The sequence below is a fragment of the Notechis scutatus genome, chromosome Z (genome assembly GCF_049901735.1).
Source record: "Notechis scutatus isolate UNSWTSFEM ecotype Mainland chromosome Z, rNotScu1.2, whole genome shotgun sequence".
NCBI classification, from domain to species: Eukaryota; Metazoa; Chordata; class Lepidosauria; order Squamata; family Elapidae; genus Notechis; species Notechis scutatus.
Genome location: NC_142025.1, coordinates 137641003 through 137667316, shown reverse-complemented (window position 1 = coordinate 137667316; position 26314 = coordinate 137641003). Strand labels below are relative to the sequence as shown.

The window sequence follows — 26314 nt, the reverse complement described above, 5'->3', positions numbered from 1 at the left end:
ATAGAGCTATCAGAGATGATGCTCTAGAACTTCTGCACCCAATAAATCATATTAATGTTGAACTATGTGTCTCTCCCCTTTTCCTAAGCTGAGTAATGGGGGGAAAAACAAGTTTACAAAGAATACTGCACTGAGCTGAATAGGAAGTAGCAATTTTTGCTACCAAAAAGAAAAAGGCTTGGATAAGAGACACGTATTTGACAAATTAATCCAGCTCCTGAAATACCTCATTTGGCAATCCTAAATCTGATCTTTTTACTGGGTAACAGTCTATTCCTGGACTAAGCAATTTGAGACAGCTTGGAGCTTCTGACCACAGGCTCCTCTCAGCACATTTGCCAACAGCCCAGTAACTTGTGAATACTCTACTGTACAATAAAGTGGGATAACTGTAAATTCTAAAAAAAAAAAAACCAACTTGTAAAGTTACTTCATAAATCCACGAGCATCCCCCTTTCCAAAAATCCAACCCAACCACTTTCCATTACCTGCATAATCACCATCTTCTCCTCCCTCCCTCCCTCTGCCACATCCTGCTATAAATCCCATGCCACTTTAGCCCAGTGTTCCTTGATAACTTTAAGATGTCATCACATATAGCTGATGAAGTGAACTGCAGCTCACAATAGCTTAGCCATTTTATTTATTAAGATAGTCTGAAAAAGGTTCTAGCAAACTTCTTGTGATTTTTGTGTGTGGCTATTATGGCTCTTCCTACAACACAGGGCGGCTCTTCTCCTTTCAAAAGTATTAAACCCACAGAAGGCTGCAAAGGGAGATCCCATGGCCCTGGGACACTGCAACCATCGTGAATATGAACTAGTTGCCAGCTGAGTTTTGATCATGTGACCATGGGGATACTGCAGTGGTTGTGAGGAGCTGCTGTGGATCACTTTTTTCAGTGCTGTTGTGGCTTTGAATGGTCCACTGGGCAAATGGTTGGAAGTCAAGTACACCAAACTGGTGTCTTAGCACACAATTCAGATCTAGGTTTTCTTGGGCCGTGTGTGTGTGTGTGTGTGTGTGTGTGTGTGTGCGCGCTTATTTCTGATGGAATCACACTGGAAGTTTTTAAGAAAAGACTGGACAGCCACTTGTCTGAAATGGTATAGGATCTGCTGCCTGAATATGGGGTTGGAATAGAAGACCACCAGGGTCCCTTTCAACTCTGTTATTCTGTTATTAACATAACACCTAACCTGGGAGTGGATGAAGATACATGGGAGGAAGGTTAGGTTGCCTCACCAGGAATAGAACTTTATGAATTTGCTAAAGGAAAATACCCAGAAAGAATCAACAATTCCATTGAAAACAGCTTGCTACCAGTTTAAACAAAACAGTGAAATGCTCTTTTATTAGACATTAGAGATATGTATTTTTTACCCTGCCCCCCGTCCCAATTCTCCCCCCCCCCCAAAAAAAACAACTCAGTTGGGAAATATGTCACCCATAGGCATCCATACACTTTTACACTGGGTGGCCTGGTAGAGAAATTCTTCTCCTGACCCATCTTCTGGATCACTCCAACAACGCACGTCAACTCCATAATTCACCCATGTCCTCTTCAGATTCCCAGCAGAAGCCCATTCCACAAGGCCGGAACCCTGTTTGTGAAAGAATCAATGTCATCATGAAGCCATTGAATGTTTGTTTATCAGATGACAACAGATGGCTACAAAAAGAGACATGGTGGTGGCCCAACAGTTAGGTATGCCCACTTCAACAACCTCCCACAAGATGGATTTCAAAAGGATGGTCCAGACATAGCAAAACACTAAAGAAAATAGGAATGCCTATTGGAATTTGTTTGGACATTAATGCTACAGATGAATAGAACAATAAAATGATAAAATGAATAGAGCTATACTGATTTAGAACCGAGACTTTCAAAACTTTTGCATCTTTAGAGACCAGAGTCATCTTATAAACAGATATCACTCCTTAATCTGCCCCTTTTTGCTCTTCATTTAAACCCCTGAAGATCTGGTCTCCAAATGCCAAACCAGATACAAGCCCCCACAAAAACTCATCTCTCACCAGGGGACTTAGTAATATTTAAAAAAACAATGACACTCATGCTTTGCATGATATTCCACAACTATCCCCCACAAAACCCAACAAATATCAATCCCCACATGTGACCAAAATATGCACCCACAAAAGAAAAACAAAAATGACAGACCTATCCCCCAATAATACCCACAAAAGCAGAAAAAAAACCCATATGGTTCAAACTCAGAAGCATACCCACATTGACTATAAATAAGAGGCAAACCTCAAAAATGCTCATCTATTAAAAAAGCGTCAATAGCACACAGGCAAAATTGACTATGTGTGTGTGAGAAAAAAAACTTTGACCATATATAAAAGCTTATTGTTCTTAACAGGTCTAGTATACTTGTGATACCAACATGAGAACTGAAGAAAGAAATGGAGGGAAAATAAATTAGTAATTGGCTGAACAAACCAAGCTTTTACTCTGCTTGCTGGGAAGATTGACCTGGGCTTGTTCAATAAATCAGCTGTGGAACTCAGTTACATCTGAAGATGGACAGGACACAGTGCAGTATATACAGTCCTCAACTTACAACAGTTCATTTAGTGACCGTTGGCTGCGATGAGCTGTTCTATGGCAAGTTGGCCATGATGAGTTGTCTGTGGAAATTGGCCTATCCCGCCCCACAGCCTGCAAGGACACTCACCTCTTTAGAGCCGAAGTACCACATGGCTTGGACATCATGATGCTCAGCTAAACTTCGACTCAAATAATCCCGGGAGCCAGAGATGATATTCACTATCCCAGCAGGCACATCAGAGGTGTTTAATACCTGTTAACAATAAAGAAGTATGGGGAAGTGGATACTACTACCCCCTAAACCAAGATGCAATCTCCTTCAGTATGATACGAAAATAACCCAAAATTGTCAGATTTGCTTCTCACATATTGTTTCCTCCTTATTGATTCTCCCCAAATTATTTGTAAGTTTATACAGAAACAAAAATACATAAAACACAAAAACACAGCTAATATTTCTTTCCCTCAACACATCTCTATCAAAGCCCTTAGGTTTCTAGGAAAAGTCACTCCAGAACCAGCATGGCTGCCTGTTTGGAGCACTGAGTTATAATGTAGGATGTTACTGACTTAACAACTGCAGTGATTCACTTAACACCTGTAGCAAGAAAGGCAGTAAAATGAGGCAAAACTCACTTAACAATTGTCTTGCTCAGTAACAGAAATTTTGCACTCAATTGTGGTCGTTATTCAATGACTACTTATATCTGCAGGACACTAAATTGGAGAAACCTGTCCCATGCTATAAAATTCTTGTTGCAAAACATTATTATTCAATCCGTTCATCCAAAAACAATCTTTGTTTGGATAAATTGAGGACTCTTTTCTTTAGAAATCAACATCTCTTGCCAATGTAGAAGACAGCAGAAGGGGGATGATTATGTGGATTTGGCCTTTCAATGATTTAACGAAGATGAAACATGAAAACACAATTCTTCCCATCTCCTGCCCTTAAATGAAGTGTTTGAAGTAGATATCTTGAGAGAGAATCAAAAGTGGACTGATTGTACTGGTGATTGTACTTGGTTCCGCTGTTAGTAACAAATTCTGTTGCTATGCAAAAGTTGGCTGTGTTCATTATTTTGCAATTCTAAAGAAGACCAATTTTTGGGAAATACAGATCCAAAGGCAGCCAACAATCTGCTTGCTACTTTGACCAGCAAAACAAAATGAATCATACATCTTTCCTGGGATCCTAAAGTAGGCCACTTATGTCTATTTATCTTTTCAGAAAATGATTGATATCTAACATGCTGTATCCAAAATCTAGGAGGAATGGAAGTGGAGGCATGATGATTTTATGGATTTAAATAGTTTATATGTCTATTAAAGATTATAATTTCACCCAGTTTTTTCCTGGTGAAGAGTAGAGAGAGATCTTTAAATTTTTCTTGTCTCCTATTTTAATATACATATTTAATACTATTTTAATTTAGGGTTGCTTGATGCTTTTTAACAGAGACATTTATTCCTGTTCTTCATTGACAATACTTTCCAATAAAGCAGGGGTCCCCAAACTTGGCAACTTTAAGACTTGTGGATTTCGGGACTTCCGGTTTGATCCTCATCAGTGTCGGCGCAGAATCTACGATCGTGTGTGGTTTCGCCCGAGCTCACTTGCTGGAGGGTCCCGATCGGAACTGGAGTCACCCTGGTGGGGTGGTGAAGAAGGGGGAAATCACCTGGAGGGTCGAGGGGAGCTGCAACTCCCCTCCCTGACAGGAAACCCCTCCCAAAGGCAAGCTGCAGAGGTGGTCTTAAAATGGCCACCATAAAGACGAAGAACATTCCGGAAAACTAAGTTGTGTGCTGGAGAAAGAGAGCAGAGTGTGAACCAGGCAAAGGACATCGCTTTTTAGGTACCCTGGTATCAAATTAAAGAGCTATTTTGAAGGAAAGTGTGTGGAAGCGGCAACCAGAGAAAGTGAGAAAGAAAATGGGTCTTTAAATTTGGATTTGACTATTCTATTGGACTAGTCTGAAGGAGAAATTTAAAGGAAAATACATTAACACAACAAAGGTTTAAAAATTAAACTGGACAGATATTGAATTGTGGGCACTTAAAGGGCATAACTAAATGCTGGAATTAAGTGTATTGAAAAGAATAGCTAATGATTGAAATTAGCGAACTTAATAAAGATATTATATTCAACAAAGAAAGTTGGGTAGGCAGGCAGGCAGACCTTTTGGATGAATGTATGGATAGGTAGGCAGGCAGGAAAGCAGGCAGGACAGAGACCTTTTGGATGGATAGATGGATAGGTAGGTAGATAGATAGGTAGGTAGAAAGAAAGAAAGACAGGTAGGTAGGCAGGAAGGCAGGCAATGGATGGATGCATGGACGGACAGACGGACAGACAGACAATGCGACAGCACTTTTGGAAAGTGGTGGCAGCGGCTTTTCCCAACGTGCTGCTGCAATCGAGGCGCCGGTTCCGGTGCGGTAAAATAGTCAATGGGGTGACCCTGCAGGGCCAGCGCCTCGAACACCTCCCTGCCGCCTCTTAGTGTCCCCAAGGGGCCAGCAGAGGGCGCTAAGAGGCGGCAGGGGGCGTTCGAGGCACCGTTGGCCTTGCAGGTTCACCCATCGTCCAGCACTGCTCTGGAGCCGGCGCCCCCAATGCGGAAGTGGTGGCACGTTACATGCCCCTGCGACCACGTTCGATGCGCGGCCCCCTTGCCGCCTCTTAGCGCCCTTCTGCCGGCCCCCTTGGGGATGCTAAGAGGTGGCAGGGGGTGGCATGACAAACGCGGCCGCGGCAGCACATAATGTGCCACTGCTTCCGCATTGGAGGCGCCGGCTCTGGAGCATTACTACAGTCAATGGGTGAACCTGCAGGGCCGGTGCCTCGAACGCCCCCCTGCTGCCTCTTAGCGTCCCCCAAGGGGGCCAGCAGAGGGGCGCTAAGAGGCGGCAGTGGGGGCGGCATGTCAAACGCAGCCGTGGTGGCATGTAATGTGCCACCGCTTCCGCATTGGAGGCACCGGCTCCAGAGCAGTGCTACAGTCAATGAGTGAACCTGCAAGGCCAGCCGGTGCCTCTAAGGCATCTCACCGCCCCCCAGGGGGCGGTACCGCCCACTTTGGGAACCACTAGGTTAGAGAGTTAAATCTTTATTGTGCTATCTGCTATGGCCTCAAAATGTTTTTCTTATTTAGCTACTGACAACTAAGATTTCATCAATACATATGTAAAATTAATGAATTTTTGCCTTAATGTATGTCAGTTTACACCTATTTCAACGGAATTGCATTTAGTTAACCAATCACCATTTTAAAAAAAACAACACAAAAATCCTTCTGTAGGTTTTCAGTTACTTTTGTTCTTTTTACTACAGGTAGTCTTCGACTTATGACCACAGTCAAACCTCAAATTTCTGTTGCTAAGCAAGTTGTATTTTAGGTGAGTTTTGTACCATTTTACAATCTTTCTTGCCACAGTTGTTAACCACCTAAGTTGTTAAATTAGTAACACGGTTGCTAAAGTGAATTTAGCTTCTCCACTGATTTTGCTCATCAGAAGGTTGCAAAAAGTGATCACGTGACCCCAGGACACTGGAACCATCATAAATCCATGCCAGTTCCAAGCAGCCAAATTTATATCATGTGACCATGGGGAGGCTGCAACAGTCGTAAGTGTGAAAAATGGTCATAAGCCACTTTTTTCAGTGCTGTTGTAACTTCAAATTGTTTCGAAATGAATGGTTGTAGGGTACACTGTACAGTTTGGAAACATCTACAAAACAGCTGAGAGCTTAATCATAAATCAAGAGCCTTTATCAAGAATTTAAAATACAATGATTCCCAGCACAGAGATCCTTAAGGGTCTCCATGTCTTTCCTCCTCTGAGAAAAATGCCTGTTTATTTCTATTCTTTACCTTCTATTCTTTATGGGAGGTCATAATAAAAAAAAATTATCTCATCCCACAGGCATTATGTTCAATCAAGAGTCATCTATGAAAAAAATTGTCAGGCGCATTTGAGAATCCATATACACCATTTTGCCTCTGTTCTGTTTGTTGATACAAAATTTCCCAAAATTTGGTAGAGCTGAATTTACTTTTGGGGAGTTCTGGCACTCAGCCTGATTGTAGCAACAAATCACCTATTTTTGCTAGGAGGTCAGCAATTTTACACAAGTTCTTCAAGAAGTCTTGGTTTTAGATACATTTTAGGCCTCAGTGCTATTGAAAATGTGAAAAAATACAGGCTAAAATGACAGAAAGCAGATGCATAATTTGGGAACCCTGTCTTAAAGGAAGGAAGGAAAAATGTATTATGTTGTGAAGAAATCATGTGTGGCTCTAATACAGTGTTTCTCAACCTTAAGAGTGGTGGACTTCAATTCTAGCCAGTATGCTGGCTGGGAATTCTGGGAGTTGAAGTTCTCACTTCTTAAAGTTGCCAAGGTTGAGAAACACCGTTGTAATAGCTATGATATCTGATTCCCTACTCTTGCCACCTTAATTCCTTTCCTTTTATTAAACCACATTAACACCTGCTTTTATTAATTGTAAAATGAAATTACAAATATGTTTATGTAACTACTAACAATAAGACAGGATATGGGCATTTGTACAATTGTCTTCTTATGCAACTTCCCAAAGAGAGGCTTAAGCTCTTCCCAAGTGAGGAATTTCGCATTCTTGGGGTACCACAGAAGCCATTCTGCCTGTTTCTTCCAGACTCAAAAGGGGAAAAATGTAGACATTCCTAAAACAAGTTAACCACCGTAAGGATAATAATTACCACAGCTTCTTTAGCCTGATTTTTAGCCCCCTCTGTTTTGTCCAATAAAACCAGTTTCTTTTTCTTCTGAACCCAGCTTTATTACAGCAGATAATTTTAAGAATAATTTTTGAGTGCATTGTTCCCCCAAAATCTTTGAATTCTTCAAAAGAATGTTTTGCTCCATTCTGCATTAGTGGGTCTCTTTTGCTTTAATTATAATTTATTTTATTTTATTTTATTTTATTTATTTATTTATTTATTTGATTTGCCAATTGTTTACAAGATAATAAGTATAAGTGTATACATAGTTGTGAATACATGAAATGGGTACATATAAGAAAAATAAAAGAAGAATAAGAGAAACAATAGGACAGGGACGGTAGGCATGTTGGTGCGCTTATGCACGCCCCCTACAGGCCCCTTAGGAAAGGGGTGAGGTCAATCTTTGTTCTTTCTGATTCCCTCTAATGTCCAACCTTCAAAATCCAATCTTATGATTCCCCCTCCCCTCCTTAATGGAGAGCATTTTCTCATGGGAACATTTCTTATCTATTTTCAAGAATAAATATATTTAAAATCCACAGGAAGGATTCTTGTAATTAATTTCAAAATCTTATTTAAAATCCACCGAACCTCTTAGCCTGCTTGTAAATTTGCCAAATCAAACTTCTAATCAGCCTTTTGCTGTTTCTTCCAAACTAAGATTATTTTGGAATCCTTAAACTTGCGTAAAACTTGCCTGAATCACATTTAATGAGTTTACTATTATGTTTTTATGAGGTTCTAATAGCGTCAACTCCCCAAAGCCTTGCCAAGTGGCCAAAATGTCGGGTTTTTTTGGCTAAATAAATATTTCACGAGCAGAGGAGAAAATACTTAAAAGAGAAATAGGTGATACACTCCCTGGAGTGGTTGAGGTTCACACCTGGGGGCAGGTGCATGTCACTCGCATGTTCATTCATATCTGCTTTTTTAAACGATCTTCAAAATGTGTCACAAAGAAAAATTCAGAAAATACCTGAATAAAGTCCAAGGCAGGCAAAGGATATCGCTCACTGGGAATAACCACAACACAGTTGCCACGAGTAATTGCTGGAGCAAATAAGCTGACAAAACTGAGGAGAGGATGCTCGTCTGGACAGGCAATTCCCACGACACCAAGGGGTTCTCGAAAGTGAATGCAGGCACCATATAGAGGGGTTTCCTGCAGCAGAAAAAGGCCCAAGCAAAAAATTTCAAGGCTTATAAAGAGAATAAAAGATCTCCCATTAACAAAATCCCTTCTGATTGTCAGCCTCCATTTCCTTTTTAAATCAATCTGCTGAAATATCTATATGGAAGAGCCTTGCTGGCACAGTAGCTAGAATACAACAATGCAGGCTAATTCTGCTGACCGCCAGCAGTTTGATCCTGACCAGCTGAAGGTTGACTCAGCCTTCCATCCTTACAAAGTCGGTAAAACGAGGACCCAGATTGTTGGGGGCAATATAGTGACTCTGTAGACCGCTTAGAGAAAGGTATAAAGCACTGTGAAGTCTAAGTGCTATTGCTAATGCTTTGATTTTTATTTTCATACACACCTTTTCCTTTCTTATGAGGGTTTCCCTAATCCAAAAGAAAATTGGCAGACCCTTGCAGCTCCAATGTTAGCATTGCTAGTTAGCCTAGACAAGAATACCACCCAAAGTGCTAGCTATACTTTTATAGTAAAATTATATTCAGAGAATCCTTGCAGTCTGAGAATCCATCTCTCTCTCTCTCTGCTCATCTTTTCAGTCGAAGAACCTCGGGAGGGTTCCTTTTAAGATAGTTGCCACACCCTCATTGCTTCTGTAAGCTCAGCTGCCTCTTATCTAATGTTGTCTAGTCTGTAGTTCTTCCTCCTTTCTCCCAAGCATATTCCCACATACCTTCAGTTACTGGTACATACAGGGCCGATAACGTAGAGGGGAATCTTTGCTATGGTATGCACAGAAACCTCCACAAGTTGCCTTTGTGGCATTTTAGCTCAGGGAAGGCCTCTATATTTGTTATCGTACCCAGTAAGGTCTCCTCTTTGCCAATCTTCACATGCAAATGCAGGTGTCACTGTTCCAATTCTCCAAAACCAATAAAAAGTTCGATTAACGGTTTCCGGTTTGTCGGCTTCGCGAGCGGTAGGGATTCGCGAAGCTGCGCGATCCCTGCCGCGCTAGCCGTTTTGGGGCTCCGACCTGGACGGGTGCGGAGGCAAGGCTGCCCTGCAGGGGTAGCTGAAGGTAAGGGGGATCCGGAGGAAGGGTTTGGGGTGTTGCAGACCCCTCCCTGGCCGGCAGAACCCCTTTTACCAGGACTCAGTGCAGCGGCGGTCCGTAATGGCCGCCACAAAGAAGTTGACAGCCGGGCAAGTATGCGCAGGAGGAAGAAGAGAAAGTTATTGAAAGTGAAAGTTCTTCTTGGTTGACCCAGGGCTTTGAGATTTATCTAATTTAATTCCTGAAAAGATGGTTTTTTGATGATTTTTTTCCACAAGAGAAAAAAAAAAGCGGCTATTTTGAGGTGCTGAAGGAAAGTTTACTCTCCTCCCGACGGAATTAAGCCGGAAGGGAGAGGATAAAGAAAATATATAAATTTGGATCTTGTTGGAGGAGATGCCTTGAAGACTTGAGGACAGAAATATAATCTTAATAAGGCTTTAAAATATAGATTTGGACTCTTTTTTTTTATTTGTTTGATACCACCCCTGGAAGAGGAAAGGGAATTTTGGCTTGCTTGGATTTATTGAGGATTGTGGATTTTGGGATTGTTTTGCCTTTCTCTCGAATATTTGGTTGGTGTAAGAAGGAAGAGGAATAAAGAAAGAAAAGATTTATTTATAATGGCTTTCCTTTTTGAAGACCTGAGGGATGAATATGAGCAAACAAAAGCAGCCTGCAAAGATGGCATGGAAAAAGCTTTTCTATTTCTAGAAATGGCGCTGGTCAATTACCAACAGACAATGGAACAGATGGAAACGGAAGAAGAACAACAAGGAAGAGACGAAGACGCCATCTTCATTGAATCCCAAAACTTATCTAAGGAAGAAGGAAGGAAGAGAGCAAGGAAAATGAAGGACTTAAGATTTAAAAAACATTTGAGAAAGAGAAAATATGATGCAAAATAAATATAATGATAATAAACAAGAGAAAAAGGGAACACAACAGAGAAGGGATCCCAGCAAGGCAGAGGTTAGAAGAAGAAGGGGGTAGGAAGATTTGGTGGGGAAGAAAGAAAGGGGAAAGGCGGAGAAAAGCCTCAAAGCTTTAAAATTGGATGGGAGAAGAGGGATTTTTTTAGAGACAAAGGATGAAATATAAATTTCTGTAAGAAAGATTCTGCTAAGGTACAGAAGATGGTATTGTAACATTTATATTTGAAATAGTAAATTAGAATGGTTTAAGATTTAATAAGAAATTAAAATGTTGAAGTTTAAAATTGAAATGTTGAAGTTTTTAATAATGATTGATTTAATAATGATTGATTTTTGAAATGTAATAAAATATCGAAGGAAAGGAGGATACAATGTATTTAAACATTTTTGGTGGATAGAATGTACCAAGCAGAACCAAATTGGGTATTTGTTATGTTGAATTTTAATTTTACTAACTTAGGGGGAGGATAGAAAGGCATCATACTCTGATTAGTGATTTCAGGAGAAATTCTTTTTATTATAAGAAGAGATAGAGGGATAATGAATGGGCAAAAGATACAAATTTAATGATTTAATTAAGATGGATTAAATAAGATAGAATTGTGAAGAGTGATATGCGCTATTATTTTAGCCCATGCAAAGAGAGGTAACTGGGGCCAAGGTACTTTACTAAAAGATTTTTTTATGTTTGTTTGTGTTTGTTTGTGTTTTATGAGAATATTGGGGAAATTATTGTAGAAAGACAGGGAAAGATTTAATATGTAATGATTTGTTTGTTGTTGAAACTTTTAATAAAACTTGTTTTAAAAAAAAAAAAAAAAAAAAAGTTCGATTAACTGCTTTTAATTCTGGCAGGCCTGGAAACATCGGCACATAGCAACCAAAACAAAGGCAGTAATAACCACTGCTGCTTCCCATCTATTTAACCCCACCCCTGCGCATGCCTGCCCCACCCACATGGCTGTTGTACTTCTAGGGAGGCCTGGAATCTTTCTGCTGGGCCTAGTTCTTTCTTCTGCTGCCAGCCTGCTCTCCAGCTGATAGTTGGCCGGTTGTTCTTTGTTGTCCACCTCCCACACCACGAGTTTACTGTTTTCATTATCCTTGTAAGCCTTCCCACCCCCAAATGGCAACTCCAAGTCGGTCCACCGGATGCTCATCGTTTCAAGGGTTGACAATAGGGCACTCCACAAGTGGAGTGCCTTCCGTGGAACCACTGTTTTCCAGTACTTTTAAGAATACCTACCTAAAGAGGGAAACTGCCATCCTCCCAAGAAGATCAGACAGGAAACATGACAGGATGAGCTAATCATACTTTATTATGAGGTTGCACTAACAGAACTTTGCAAGCCTGAAAGTGTAATTCTCCCTCCAACTTTTTTAAAGGTCTAATTATTTATAGCATATCCTTTCCAAGTTTCTTTCTTTGTCCATTACTCAATTTCAGGCTCGTCCCTCTTTAACTGATTATTCCCAAAGCATGGGCCCCTCCTTTTTGTAAGGTCATTTCACAACAAACATAAAGTCATATAAATTAATGATGATACTTCCAAGGAACTTTAATTAAAGATTAAAATCATTCAAGAAGGAGCTAAACCATAACTTGGGTTATATAACTCATAGATATGGCCAACTCTGATTGGCTTTAACCTTCACAACTGTCTTCACTTTTGCATTCTTCAGATATATGGGCCAAGTCCCAGAAATCCTTAGCCAGGACAGCTATTGCTAAGGCTTCTGTGAATTGAACTCCACATATCTGAAGGGCACCAAAGTTGGAGAAAATTATTCAAGAATTTTGAGCTTTTTTGTTATTTTTTACAGCAGGGATTGAACCCAATACCTTCTGCTCATAAGCTTAATTCTTGGGCACTGAGTATGGTCACATCTCAAACTCTTCCGGGCATTCAGCCACATTCCATCCATCAACAGTTACAGAGTGCAAAGTGCACCATATGTACCCATCATATGTACCCAAGCCCCTGTTATTCTCACCTGCACAACTCCACCATATTTGTCAGAGTAAGCTGCCCAATAAAATAGTCGCCGCACACTCATATCCACCTCCATCAAAGCTTTCTCTTTTTCTATACCCATTAATGATTCCAGCTGTGATGCAATCTCAGCTCGACGGAGTTCCATATTTTCAGCCAGGTAGAACAAGATCTGTGCCCGGGCATGTGCTGTTTTCTTCGCCCATCTGTTATGAGACCAGCCCAAAGTTAGAAAGGAAAACTAGCACCATCGTTCATAGAATAACCCTTCCTGAGAATGTATAACCAACTTTACTGCATCAAAAAAAAAAAAAAGATATTTAGCCCAGAATGCTAACTTTGGGGTGGCATGGTGGCTCAGCAGTTAAGAAGCTGGATTTGTTGGCTGGAAAGCTGGCAGCCCAGGTTTGAGACCCAAGTGCCCCGTGGCAGGGTGAGCTCCTGTTTCTTGCCCCAGCTCCTGCTAACCTAGCAATTTGAAAGTATGTAAATGTGAGTAGATAAATAGGTGCCACAATAGTGGGACTGTAACAGCACTCCATGATGTCATGCTGGCCACATGACTGTGGAAATGTCTTTGGACAGCACTGGCTCAATGGTTTTGAAATGGAGGGAGCACCGCCTCCTAGAGTCGGTAACGATTAGTGGAGTAAAATCTGCATGGACTCCTTATTTTATGCCATCTTCTACAGCAGCTAAGTGAATGCCCAAAGAGCAGAAAAAGGCAAGGGAACGGCAATCAACCAATCAATTCAACCACTTTGTTTCCCTAGGAATCATTCTCAGGACATGTGATCTAAATCAAGCTTTTTCTAAATACAGAGTCCAGGAGTAAGAGTAACATTTGCTACTTTAGGAGTAGCAAGAGCAAACTGAGAAGAGGGAAACACTTGCTGGAGAATTCTGAGTGTTGAAGTCCATACATCTTAAAGCTACCAAGTCTGGGAAACACTGATCTGTATCAATTTATTTATTTGTTAAATTTTGAAACTTCCATAGTCACTCAGAGAGGGGCTCTGAACAGTGTGCAGGTGAACTATTAAAACCTAGAAATTTGCAAGAAGCAAGGATGTTAAACATTTTAAATGTTAAAAGTTAATTAAAAGGCTTGGGGAGAGGACATTCAAGGCCACTTAATCAGCCTCATGGTTGTGTGCTTCTCTGTGAGCCCCAAAGGATGTGGCAGAGATATGTTTTCATACTTTGCTAGAAAGAAAGGCGAGTGGGGGCCTTGGGGAGGGGGGAATGTCAGACAAGACTCTCCTCCTGGACCCTGCCAATTGAAATTCTTTAGCTGATGGGGTGCAAGCATAGCTTCACTGCCTGACTGTGTAGGATAGGCTGATGTAATGTGGAAAAGATGGTTCCATTGGTAATATGGACCAATCCAAGTAGGGCTATAAAGGTCAAAACCAATACTTTGAACTAGAGTTGGAAGCAAATTGGCACCCAATGCAGTTTGCGCAGCCAAAGTGTTACATGCATCATTCTTTGGGCACCCAAGTTTGTTCGTGTGGTTGCCTTCTGTGCCAGTTGAAGCTTCTGGTTACTTTTCCAGGGTAGCCCCATGTAGAGCAATTGCAACAGTCCAGGTGGAAGATGTCCAGGGCACAGAATGGGACAACTCGCCCCAGCCATCTTGCCGTGGTCAACTCACCACGACTAACTCACCGTGGCCAACTTGCCATGGGATAACTCGCCACTGCCAACTCATTGTGGGACAATCCAACAATTCAACTTAATTATTTACAATAATTAAACATTTTATCGTATTTTTTTTCATTCGCATTTCATTCTGCACCACCCCCCTCTGGCACCCCTTCTTTAATAATTATTTCACATTTTTTTCAATATTAGAGTAACTCTTGTCCTGAGGCAAGTTGACCATGGTGAGTTGTCCTAGACCCATCAGGCATGAATGACCGAGCAGTGACCTTCCCATCCTTCTGCATTGTGTTTGCAGGTTCTCTGACACCAGAGCTGGAACAAATCTTTGTTTGAAACCCAGGCCCTCTTCTCTAATCTGGATTTCTTCCAGATGTGCATGAATTATGAATCTCATCCCCCTCTGGTGGTTGGGAAAAGCTAGGCTGGAATCAGTGATTTGGTTCATCAAAAGACAAAAGTACATATTCTACATTAAAGGACAGATACATCTAGGGAAGCATGGAAGGTATTTGGAAGAAAAATATGTATCTCTCTCTCTCTCTCTCAACACACACACACGCACACCCCCCCAATATTCTCTCTGGTGTATTGCACAAGACAAGGCGAAGAGAGCAAGAAATAAAATAGCATGTTTGCCAAAATAAATAACATTTCCAAACGTCCACCCATCCCTTCCACTCTGTCAAGATTCAGATGATGAAATTGTACTTGGGTCAAAAAGAAATTCGAACCAATCACAAATGTGTGCTTTAAGTATCAGTCTGCACGACATAAGAAAGGAAAGGTACAGATAGTTCTTAACTTGCAACAGTTCACTTAATGACCATTCAAAGTTACAACAGCACTGGGCCATTTTTCACACTAATGACCACTGCAGCATCTCTACGATCAGGTGATCGAATTTCAAATGATTGGCAACCAGTTCATATTTATGACGGTTGCAGCAGCCCAGGGTCACAAAAGTCACCTTTTGTGACTTTCTGATAAGCAAAGTCACTAGGGAAACTGAATTCACTTAACACCTGTGTTACAACTTAACAACTGCAGTGATTCACTTAACAACTATGGCAAGAAAGGTAAAAAATAGGGCAAAATTCACTTAACAATTGTCTTGTTTAGCAACCAAAATTTTGGGCTAAACTGTGGTCGTAAGGCAAAGACTATCTATATTAGAGGATTAGTTTGCATCTAATGTCCTCTGCTGATGGGTCTTAGAAAAATAGCAAAAATACTTTATGCAGCTTTATTATTTTGGATACTTTCAGGTAGCATCAATTTAATTGTTTTCTCAACTGGCCAAGCTTTAGATCACTGTTCTTATACACCGAATTAATTTACACAAATACAGATTCACAAATGAAATATGCAGCAGTAACTCTAATTCAATGTAACATATTTGTATGACACTATCCAAAGTTTTATTTGGCACATGCAACAAATCCCAGTGTTAAAGTGTGCAATCCCAGTATGGATTTTTTGACATACTCCCCCCCCCCCCACCAACTTGGGCTCAAGACTTTCTGAGAGATATAACATCTATACATCTTAACATTGCCAAGTTTGAGAAATACTACCCAGAAGATCTCTTCCAATTCTGTGGAACAACACTGCTCAAAAAAATAAAGGGAACACAAAAATAAGACATCCTAGATCTGAATGAATGAAATATTCTTATTAAATACTTTGTTCATTACATAGTTGAATGTGCTGACAACAAACTCACACAAAAATTATCAATGGAAATCAAATTTAGCAACCCATGGAAGTCTGGATTTGGAGTTACACTTAAAATTAAAGTGGGGAAAAACATTTCAGGCTGATCCAACTTTGATGTAATGTCCTTAAAACAAGTCAAAATGAGGCTCAGTAGTGTGTGTGGCCTCCACATGCCTGTATGACCTCCCAGAACGCCTGGGCATGCTCCTGATGAGGTGGCGAATGGTCTCCTGAGGGATCTCCTCCCACACCTGGACTAAAGTATCCCCCAACTCCTGGACAGTCTGTGGTGCAATGTGGCGTTGGTGGATGGAGTGAGACATGATGTTCCAGATGTGCTCAATTGGATTCAGGTCTGGGGAATGGGCGGGCCAGTCCATAGCATCAATGCCTTTGTTTTGCAGGAACTGCTGACACACTCCAGCCACATGAGGTCTAGCATTGTCTTGCATTAGGAGGAACTCAGGGCCAACCGCACCAGCATATGGTCTCACAAGGGGTCTGAGGATCTCATCTTGGTATCTAATGGCAGTCAGGCTACCTCTGGCGAGCACATGGAGGGCTGTGCGGCCCCCTAAAGAAATGCCACCCCACACCATTACTGACCCACTGCCAAATCGGTCATGCTGGAGGATGTTGCAGGCAGCAGAACGTTCTCCACAGCGTCTCCAGACCCTGTCACATCTGTCACATGTGCTCAGTGTGAACCTGCTTTTATCTGTGAAGAGCACAGGGCGCCAGTGGCGAATTTGCTAATCTTGGTGTTCTCTGGCAAATGCCAAAAGTCCTGCACGGTGTTGGGCTGTAAGCACAACCCACACCTGTGGATGTCGGGCCCTCATACCACCCTCATGGAGTGTTTCTGACCGTTTGAGCAGCCACATGCATATTTGTGGCCCTCTGGAGGTCATTTTGCAGGGCTCTGGCAGTGCTCCTCCTGTCCCTCCTTGCACAAAGGCGGAGGTAGCAGTCCTGATGCTGGGTTGTTGCCCTCCTACAGCCTCCTCCACGTCTCCTGATGTACTGGCCTGTCTTCTGGTAGCGCCTCCATGCTCTGGACACTACGCTGACAGACACAGCAAACCTTCTTGCCACAGCTCGCATTGATGTGCCATCCTGGATGAGCTGCACTACCTGAGCTTGTGTGGGTTGTAGACTCCGTCTCATGCTACCACTAGAGTGAAAGCACCACCAGCATTCAAAAATGACCAAGCCATCAGCCAGAAAGCATAGGAACTGAGAAGTGGTCTGTGGTCACCACCTGCAGAACCACTCCTTTTTTGGGGGTGTCTTGCTAACTGCCTCTGCTTTCCACCTGTTGTCTATTCCATTTGCACAACAGCATGTGAAATTGATTGTCAATCAGTGTTGCTGCCTAAGTGGACAGTTTGATTTCACAGAAGTGTGATTGACTTGGAGTTACATTGTGTTGTTTAAGTGTTCCCTTTATTTTTTTGAGCAGTGTGTTTAAATATTAAGGCAAGAAAAAATGTTAATTAACACAGAACAAAGAACATTGTGGGGTCCTCTTTTTGAAGTATGTAACTGGTCTCTTCCTGTGAGTATGCTGATAAATCACAGGCAGCTCTCTCTATGTAGATAGTCATCAACTTATAAGTGTCACGGACTCTGGAATTAAAGTTGCGAGTCATGGTGGTTATTAAGCAGCTCACCGGGTAACGGCACTAAATTTTACCATTTTCTTTGTGGCAATTGTTAAGTGAATGCCATGGTCATTAAGTGAACCCAGCAGCCATTAATTAAATCTATTTTATCCAATGGGTGTTTCTTGCAGAAAACTGGAAGTAAATGCAGGAAAATGGCAAAAACTGCTGAAAATCATGGTCATGTGATCATGGGATGCTGCAAACTACTGTAAATGAAAGCCGGTTGATAAGAGTACAAATATGAGCATGTGACATACACTCTCTCTCCCTCCTTCCTCCCTCTCCTGTTTATCCTGGTGTGTTGAGATATATACCTGGGTATCATGCTGCTGATAACTGATTAGGTGCCAGCAGATGATCTCCAATAGCTTCAGGTAGATGATAAATAGGAGGGGCTGAGAGTTTCAGTCCTGTGGCACCTATCTCTGCTTGTCTTTCTATCTTCTTCTCCCTCCCTCCCTCCCTCTCTCTCTGTGTCTCCCTCTCCCTCCTGCCTTCCTTCCCTCCCTGTATGCGCAGCTATTGCAATTCTGGAACCAAATCCTAAGTACCTTTTTTTTTGGGGGGGAAGATTCATTGTAATTTCAAATGATCACTATGCAATCGGTCATTAAGCAAGGACTACTTGTACGTGTCTCACAATCAGAGAACAATCCCAAATCCCTGGGTTAGATGGTAAGCTAAATGAAAGGTCTGGACTTACCCAGGCGCTGCTTTGTGAGCAGCTTCCACCGCATTGTGGATGTCTTTCACGTTCCCATCTGCCACAAGGGCCACTGCTTTGCCTGCGTGATCAAGGATGGCTCGGGAACTCAAGGAATCCGGTCTCTTCTGAGCACCACCGTAGTACAGCTTGTAGGTTTGGTCCATGCTGTGGAAGGAAGGAGAGAAGAAGGAAGAGAGAGGGAGGGAGGAGAAACCGCAACAGAGCTTTTGCCTCTTGTTCTTTTGAATCCATTTCAAAACAAAGCTGAAAAGGTCAGGAAGGCAAAAAAAAACTCCGGGTGCGTGGATTTTACAGATAGGTTGAGACTTCCCGAGGATGAAATTCTCTAGAATAGGCTTGCAAAGTGGTTTGGGAAAGTGAAAATGTCTGGATATTAAGACATAGTCCTTCTATTATTAAGCGTAGTTCTTTATATTCAAGGGCTACAATCCCTTCCCCCCATTTCCTCAAAATTGAGATACAAAAGATGGCTATGAATTCTGCTTATTGAATGAGAAAGGAAAGGCCTTATGCACTGCTGCAATGCACTCGGCATGAGAGAACCACGCCTTTCTTATTGATCATAGGGATGGTTCACAATGATGTGGGGCCCATTATTGTTCTTAATGTTTAGCTAAAGCAGGGGAACTCCGTACATTGGACTTTGGAAGAAGGATTAGATGTTGGCCGATGAATAGATTCTGAGATTTAAATGCAGGTGAACTCTTGATCCTAACCACTTTTCAAAAACTCATTAATGAGCTGCACTCCAGAATTAGGCAATGGCGCCATCTTAAACAAAACTCAATAATAAAGATACTTTCCTATTTTTTTCTCAAGCTTCATTGTAAATTTCTGTTCTTGCTGAAAAGTTATTTAGGATACATATCCCAGGTCTAATACCAGTTGTAAAGCTTCAACAACTCTGGATAAAATGCTAAGGGTCATCTTTTCCCAATAAAAGTGTAGTCTAGAGATAAAGGGAGCCTGACATCTTTATTGTAGTGTTTAAGGTGCTGGACTAGAAGCTGGGCAACTGTGAGTTCTAGTCCCACATTTAGCATGAAAGCTGGCTGGGTGACTTTGGGCCCATCACCAGGAAACTGTGAGTTCTATTCCTCCCAGAGGCATGTACTTCTCATCTAAGCCCAACCCATCTACCAAAGTTGTTGCTGTGGGAAAATAGGAGCCTGGTGCATACCACCTTGAGCTGTATAAAAAAAACAAGTCTAGCCAGTTTTTTAACATTTCCCCATAATGCAACCGGTTTTTGACAGGAGTGTTACACAGGGACTGTGTAACAACTCACCACAGGATAAATCACTATGGGACTAGTTCCTTTAATAATTCGTCATCAAAGAATTAAAAAAAACCTGGTGGTCATAGGATTAATTTCTTTTGATACAAGAGATAAATTAATTTTAATGAAAACATGGTCAACAAAAATAAAAAGAACTATGCAAATGCACCGCGTGAGTTAGCTGTGGTGAGTTGGCCAGGGCAAATTGGCTGTGGCATGTTGTCCCATTCTGTTGTGAGGTGCTGTGGCTGTATAAGATCATCAAGTCTGATTTTCTGCTTTTTTTTTTTTAAAAAAAAATCTTGCTACAAAGCGTGCGAAGTAGTTTTCTGAAAAAAAAAACCACAGGCGCTTTCCCACTTATTCTTACCTTGGAATGTCTTCTTTCAGCTCAGAAACTATAGAGGAGGGAGCCTTATCCCCAGGAATCAGTGGGAGGTCACTCTTTGGTGAGGTAGCAAAGATTCTGTAGTTCAGATCCAAACAACTGATGTGTGGTTGATTTTCCCAGATTGGTCTCACGTATTCATAAAGTGCCTGGACAGAAAGAATTCAGAATTAAACTTAGAGATGCGCTGGGATCCCTCCCGCCAGTCACAGTTACGGCCCTTCCTCACTAACCTCTTTGCCTCCGTTCCGTCCACGGCCACTTTCCTTATACCCTCCAAAGGCAGCTGCGGCATCCAGCATATTGTGGCTGTTGATCCAGACTGTTCCAACCTGCAAACTAAGAAGATGGAAGACAAAAAGGGGTGAGGGATTTCAAGTAGCATGACACGAAAAATTAGACACTTTTGCGTGTTCTGTACAGGGGAGTACTCGACTTATAACCCCAATTGAGCCCTAGATTTTGGTTGTTAAGTGAGGTATATGTTAAGTGGGCTTGCCCCATTTTTACAACCTTTCTTGCCACAATTGTAAAGTGAATCGCTGTAGTTGATAAGTTAGTAACATGGCTGTTAAGTGAATCTGGCTTCCCCACTGACTTCGCTTGTCAAAAGGTCGCAAAAGAGGGTCACGGGACCATGGGATCCAGCAACGGTCGTAAGTATGAACCGGTTGCCAAGCATCAGAATTTTGATCATATGATTGTGGGGATGCTACAATGGTTGTAACTGTGAAAAACAGCCGTAAGTCACTTTTTTCAGTGCTGTTGGAACTTTGAACGGTCACTAAATGAACTATTGTAAGTCGAGGACTACCTGTACAGGGGAGAAAACAATGGTTTAGGTCTCTGTGATTGGGAACCAAATGACAGAATGCAGATGGATCCAGAGGAGAGATCAGGACACCGTAACAAAGAACAGGCTGCACTAAAAGTGATACCTGTGGGCAACTTCGAGTGCCAAGGGAAGAATTTCTGTCCACACACTAGCAGCCAGTCCGTGAGGGGTACTGTTCCCCAAAGCCACTGCCTCCTTGGTTGTCCGGAAAGTCAGGGATACCAGAACAGGTCCAAAGATCTGGAAAAGAAAATGCTTTAGATCAAGGGTCTCCAACCTTGGCAACTTTAAGACTTGTGGACTTCAACTCTCAGAATTCTTCAGCCAGCCAAGCTGGTTGAAGTTCACAAGTCTTAAAGTTGCCAAGGTTGGAGACCCCTTGCTTTAGATCATTTTTAAACAATGAGAATCTGTTACCCTATGATTTCCTACCAAAGCAAATTGATTTCCTATCAAAGCAAATTCTGCCAAGGAGGGGAGCTTGGTTGAAAACAGCAGTAACTGCATATATGATGGAGACAGCAGATTAGTATGAACGGCTTAATTTAAACATTTTGCGTAGGACGAAAAACAACATTTCCTCCAAAACTTTAGGCTGAGAATATGCAACCTGGAGCCTCAGCAATAACCAAAATCTGATGGAATAGAAAATATAGGGAAGGCAGAAAAAGATGTAGTAGAGTCTCTACTTACAATACTTCATTTAGTGGTCTTTCGAAGTTACAACAGCACTGAAAAAGTGACTTATGACTATTTTTCACACTTACGACTGTTCCAGCCCCCCCCCGGTCATATGATCAAAATTCAGAAGCTTGGCAATTGGTTCATATTTACGACCGTTGCAGTGTTCCCAGGGTCATATGATCTCCTTTTGCAACTGTCTGACAAGCAAACTCAATAGGGAAGCCAGATTCACTAAACGACCATTTTACTAACTTAACAACTGCTGGGATTCACTTAACAATGGTGACAAGAAAAGCCATCAAATGGGGCGAAATTCACTTAACAACTGTCTTGCTTAGCAACAGAAATCTGGTGCTCAACTGTGGTCATAAGTCGAGGACTACCTGCACATTTGAAGCAAATTTATTATAAAGGTAATCCAGGTTACAACTGGAGTGGCACTGACATGACAGTTATAAATTTTGCAACCAGTTCACTCATAAAAACAAATGCTGCAGTCATTCAGCCAACAAATGTTTCGTTGTGGGTATGGTTTTGCTGAAAACGTGAAGTAATTGCTGGTTTTTGACAAAAGCACCATAAAACAGGGTGACATGATCCGGGATGCTATAAACAGCAATAAATGCAGCGTGATTGCTGAGCCCCTGAAGTTTGGTCACATGGCTCCACAGGGTGCAACCATCAGAATTTTGAATCCATGTCGCAAGTAGCCCCCATGCTGGTCTGTGTAACATCAAACAGTTCAGTCATAAGCCAAGAACTACCTGTAGTTAGAAAATGAAGAAACAAAGCTAAATGCCCCATCTCTTATCCACAAAGAGTTGTGGGGGACGATACACAGGACGTACTAGGCCCTTCTCCATGCATGTGATAGGGTTATATCTACTTGGTATCACCACTCACTGCACCCTAATTATATAAAGCTATTTTCCCAATAGGTAGTGCACCTAAGTACAGATAGTCCTTGATTTACAACAGTTCATTTAGTGACCATTCCAAGTTACAAGGGCACTGAAGAAAGTGACTTGTGTCTGTTTTTCAGTTATGGCAACATCCCCTTGGTCATGAGATCAAAATCCAGACACTTGGCAACTGGTTTCCATTTATGACCTTTGCTGCGTCCCAAGATTCAGTGATCACCTTGTATGTCCTGATAAGCAAACCCTGGACAATATCAACCTCTTTGTCTCTTTTCATCACAATTTGGTGGCTCTTATATCTGTCGCGAGATGGCCCTCTGTTAGTTCATCAAGGCATAGCTTCCTTTGATAGATGCCATGGATAGAAGACAACAACAACTGTTATGAACTGGGGAAAAGGGTTCAGGAGGGAAGCATCCTCCCTTAATGCTTTTAAACAGCCATGTCCACTGAAAGGCAGGAAGTGGCTGTAGGTAGGCCTCAGCCTATGACCACAATTGAGCCCAAAATTTCTGTTGCTAAGCGAAACATCTGTTAAATGAATTTTGCTCCATTTTACGACCCTTCTTGCCACACTGGTTAAGTGAATCACGGCAGTTGTTAAATTAGCAACATGGTTGTTAAGTGAACATGGATTTCCCATTGACTTTGCTTGTCGGAAGGTTGCAAAAGCTGATCGCGTGACTCTGGGACACTGCAACCGTCGTAAATATGAACCAGCTGGCCATGCGTCCGAGTTTTGATCATGTGACCATGGAGATGCTGCAATGCTTGTAAGTGTGAAAAGCAGTGATAAGTCGCTTTTTTCAGTGCCGTTGTAACTCTGAACTGCCACTAAATAGTTCTAAGTTGAAGACTACCTGTATTTCAGAGTTTTTCCCCAATTGTCTATATGTGTATCTGTGATGCAGAGATCAGTTATCAGTTACAGCCATAATTAGCAAGCTTCAAACCTAGCATAGCACTGATCTTTCTTTCAGCCTTCAACCTGCAAACCTTGCCACTTTAAGACATGTATTTATTAAACTTAATATGACTTTTAAAACAGCCATACCGTTTCTCAGGCAGGCACAGAAACCTGAAAGAAAAAGGGGCAAGGAAAAGGAGGTCTTGCATGAGGTTTGAAGCATTTTCAAAGCCCCACTTTTGACCCCCACCATTACACTACTACAGCTTTCTTCAATCTGTCAGCCCTTCAGGACCTGACAGAAGTTATGGTCCAAAAGTCCAAACAGGGAGAAGACAGGAGACAAGAGAGGCAGAAAAACAAGACAGAAGGCAGGACATTGTGATGTTGGCCATGTTTAAGTGGCCACAGGATAAGTTCGGAATGGCGGCTTCATCTACTGTGGTGCCTTCCACCAAATGCTTCAGAATTTCCAATTTTAACATGGTCAGTGGGAATTAAAACAACTTAGCCTAACATGTCTGAAAATATTAGGTGAGGGAAGAAAGATGGATTAAAGCTAGTTTAAAAGAAATTTAGTATATGGCCAAAAATGGGTACTTGAAGAGAGAACAGCACAAACTCAATGATTTATTTCTTTTCTTTTTTTCTTTTTCTTTTTCTTTTTCTTTTTTTCTTTTTCTTTTTCTTTTTCTTTTCTTTTTCTTTTCTTTTTCTTTTTCTTTTTCTTTTCTTTTCTTTTCTTTTCTTTTTCTTTTCTTTTCTTTTTCTTTTCTTTCTTTTCTTTTTCTTTTTCTTTTCTTTTTCTTTCTTTCTTTCTTTCTTTCTTTCTTTCTTTCTTTCTTTCTTTCTTTCTTTCTTTCTTTCTTTCTTCTTTCTTTCTTTCTTTCTTTCTTTCTTTCTTTCTTTCTTTCTTTCCCTCTCCCTCTCCCTCTCCCTCTCTCTGTCTCCCTCCCTCTTATTTATATCCCACATGAACAATCCTGTGAGGTGGGCTGGGCTAAGAGAAAATGACTGGCCTAAAGTTACTCGGCTGGCTTTCATTTCCAAGGCAAGATTAGAGCTCACAGTCTCCTTGTTTCTAGCATAGAGCCTTAACTACTGGACCCAACTGGCTCTCTTATTCCATTTATTATTAACATTAATTTCTAGAGATTAAATCAGATATCAGAAATGCTTTCTCATCTCCTCCTACCTCTTCCTGGACGCAACGAGATGTCTGATACACGCCGGTGATTAAGGTTGGAGGATAAAACAATTGACTTGATGGGAGGGATGCACAGGCCTGGAAGACCTAAAAAATAATAATTACTTTTGAATTAGGTTGGCAGTCACAGAAGCTCTAATCTAGATTCCTATCCAGAGCAGGGGATTGGATTCTACACCTAAATGGTCCCTTTCCCTCTATGTCTCCAGCTCAGGGTTGAACTGTGGGATCTTTGTGCTTTCTGGGCTTGGTTATTTTCTTGCAGGTTTCATTATCCAACTAGTGCACTGATGTTATCTAGTTGGGTAATAAAACATCTGCAAGAAAACAACCAAGCTCAGAGAGCACTAAGGACTCCTCAAAGAAATTAAAACACTTCAAAAAGCTGGTGGGGTTTATAAAAAAAAAACCCACACACACAAAGTTACGAACAGAAAGACACTTGAAAATAAACCCCATTAAATATTACATTCAGCTTGTGGAAGATTCTAGCTGGATCTAAATAACATCAAGGTTTTCTAAACCAGAACTCTCCAGATGCAGGTGGTCTTCCCCTATCCTTTCTTGGCAAGCAGAGAAAGAGAAACATCCTCCAACAATTTTGTTTGAAGGATACCAGGATGGAGAAGATGGTCCTTACTGATAGAGAAATCATTATTCTTGATCAACTCCTGAATCAAACAAATAAAGCCCAACTCTTTCTAGAAGTGCCTACTGAAATATTTCCTCTCTGCTACAAATATTTCTCAGCTGAAATCTTCAGTCTTACATTTTTCTTCCCTATTAGTTAACAACTAGCAAAGAAAGCCAAGGCCATAATTTTAACAAATAGCACAGATGTTTCACAGACATGTTTTATACAGGTGAAACTCGAAAAATTAGAATATCGTGCAAAAGTTCATTAATTTTAGTAATGCAACTTAAAAGGTGAACCTAATATATGAGATAGACTCATTACATGGAAAGCAAGATAGTTCAGGCCGTGATGTGTCATAATTGTGATGATTATGGCTTACAGGTCATGAAAACCCCAAATCCACAATCTCAGAAAATTAGAATATTGTGAAAAGGTTCAGTATGCTAGGCTCAAAGTGTCCCACTCTAATCAGCTAATTAAGCCATAACGCCTGCAAAGGGTTCCTGAGCCTTTAAATAGTCTCTCAGTCTGGTTCAGTAGGAATCACAATCATGGGAAAGACTGCTGACCTGAAAGTTGTGCAGAAAACCATCACTGACACCCTCCATAAGGAGGGAAAGCCTCAAAAGGTAATTGCAAATGAAGTTGGATGTTCCCAAAGTGCTGTATCAAAGCACATTAATAGAAAGTTATGTGGAAGGGAAAAGTGTGGAAGAAAAAGGTGCACAAGCAGCAGGGATGACTGCAGCCTGGAGAGGATTGTCAGGAAAAGGCCATTCAAAAGTGTTGGGGACTTTCACAAGGAGTGGGCTGAGGCTGGAGTCAGTGCATCAAGAGCCACCACACACAGACGGATCCTGGACATGGGCTTCAAATGTCGTATTCTTCTTGTCAAGCCGCTCCTGAACAACAAACATCAGAAGCGTCTTACCTGGGCTAAAGAAAAACAGAACTGGTCTGTTGCTCAGTGGTCCAAAGTCCTCTTTTCTGATGAGAGCAACTTTTGCATCTCATTTGGAAACCAAGGACCCAGAGTCTGGAGGAAGAATGGAGAGGAACACACTGCAAGATGCTTGAAGTCCAGTGTGAAGTTTCCACAGTCTGTGTTGATTTGGGGAGCCATGTCATCTGCTGGTGTTGGTCCACTGTGCTTCATTAAGACCAGGGTCAACGCAGCTGTCTACCAGGAGATTTTGGAGCACTTCATGC

The 26314-nt window shown here is 41.5% G+C and overlaps 1 protein-coding gene across 3 annotated transcripts in view; it reads right to left on the bottom strand.

Annotated features, from left to right (window-relative positions):
• Nucleotides 1-1326: 1326 nt before the first annotated feature.
• The window catches only part of ALDH16A1 (aldehyde dehydrogenase 16 family member A1), a 62042-nt gene continuing 37054 nt past the window's right edge, over nt 1327-26314 (bottom strand). For all 3 annotated transcript variants that reach the window (XM_026677463.2, XM_026677464.2, XM_087946793.1), the window contains 9 exons: nt 24457-24555; nt 20854-20990; nt 20149-20254; nt 19898-20064; nt 18225-18392; nt 12472-12676; nt 8326-8511; nt 2703-2828; nt 1327-1604 (listed from right to left, as the gene is read on the bottom strand). In XM_026677463.2, coding sequence (XP_026533248.1) covers nt 1428-1604; nt 2703-2828; nt 8326-8511; nt 12472-12676; nt 18225-18392; nt 19898-20064; nt 20149-20254; nt 20854-20990; nt 24457-24555 — 1371 coding nt within the window. In that variant the 3' untranslated portion in view covers nt 1327-1427. The remainder of the gene's footprint in view (nt 1605-2702; nt 2829-8325; nt 8512-12471; nt 12677-18224; nt 18393-19897; nt 20065-20148; nt 20255-20853; nt 20991-24456; nt 24556-26314) is intronic.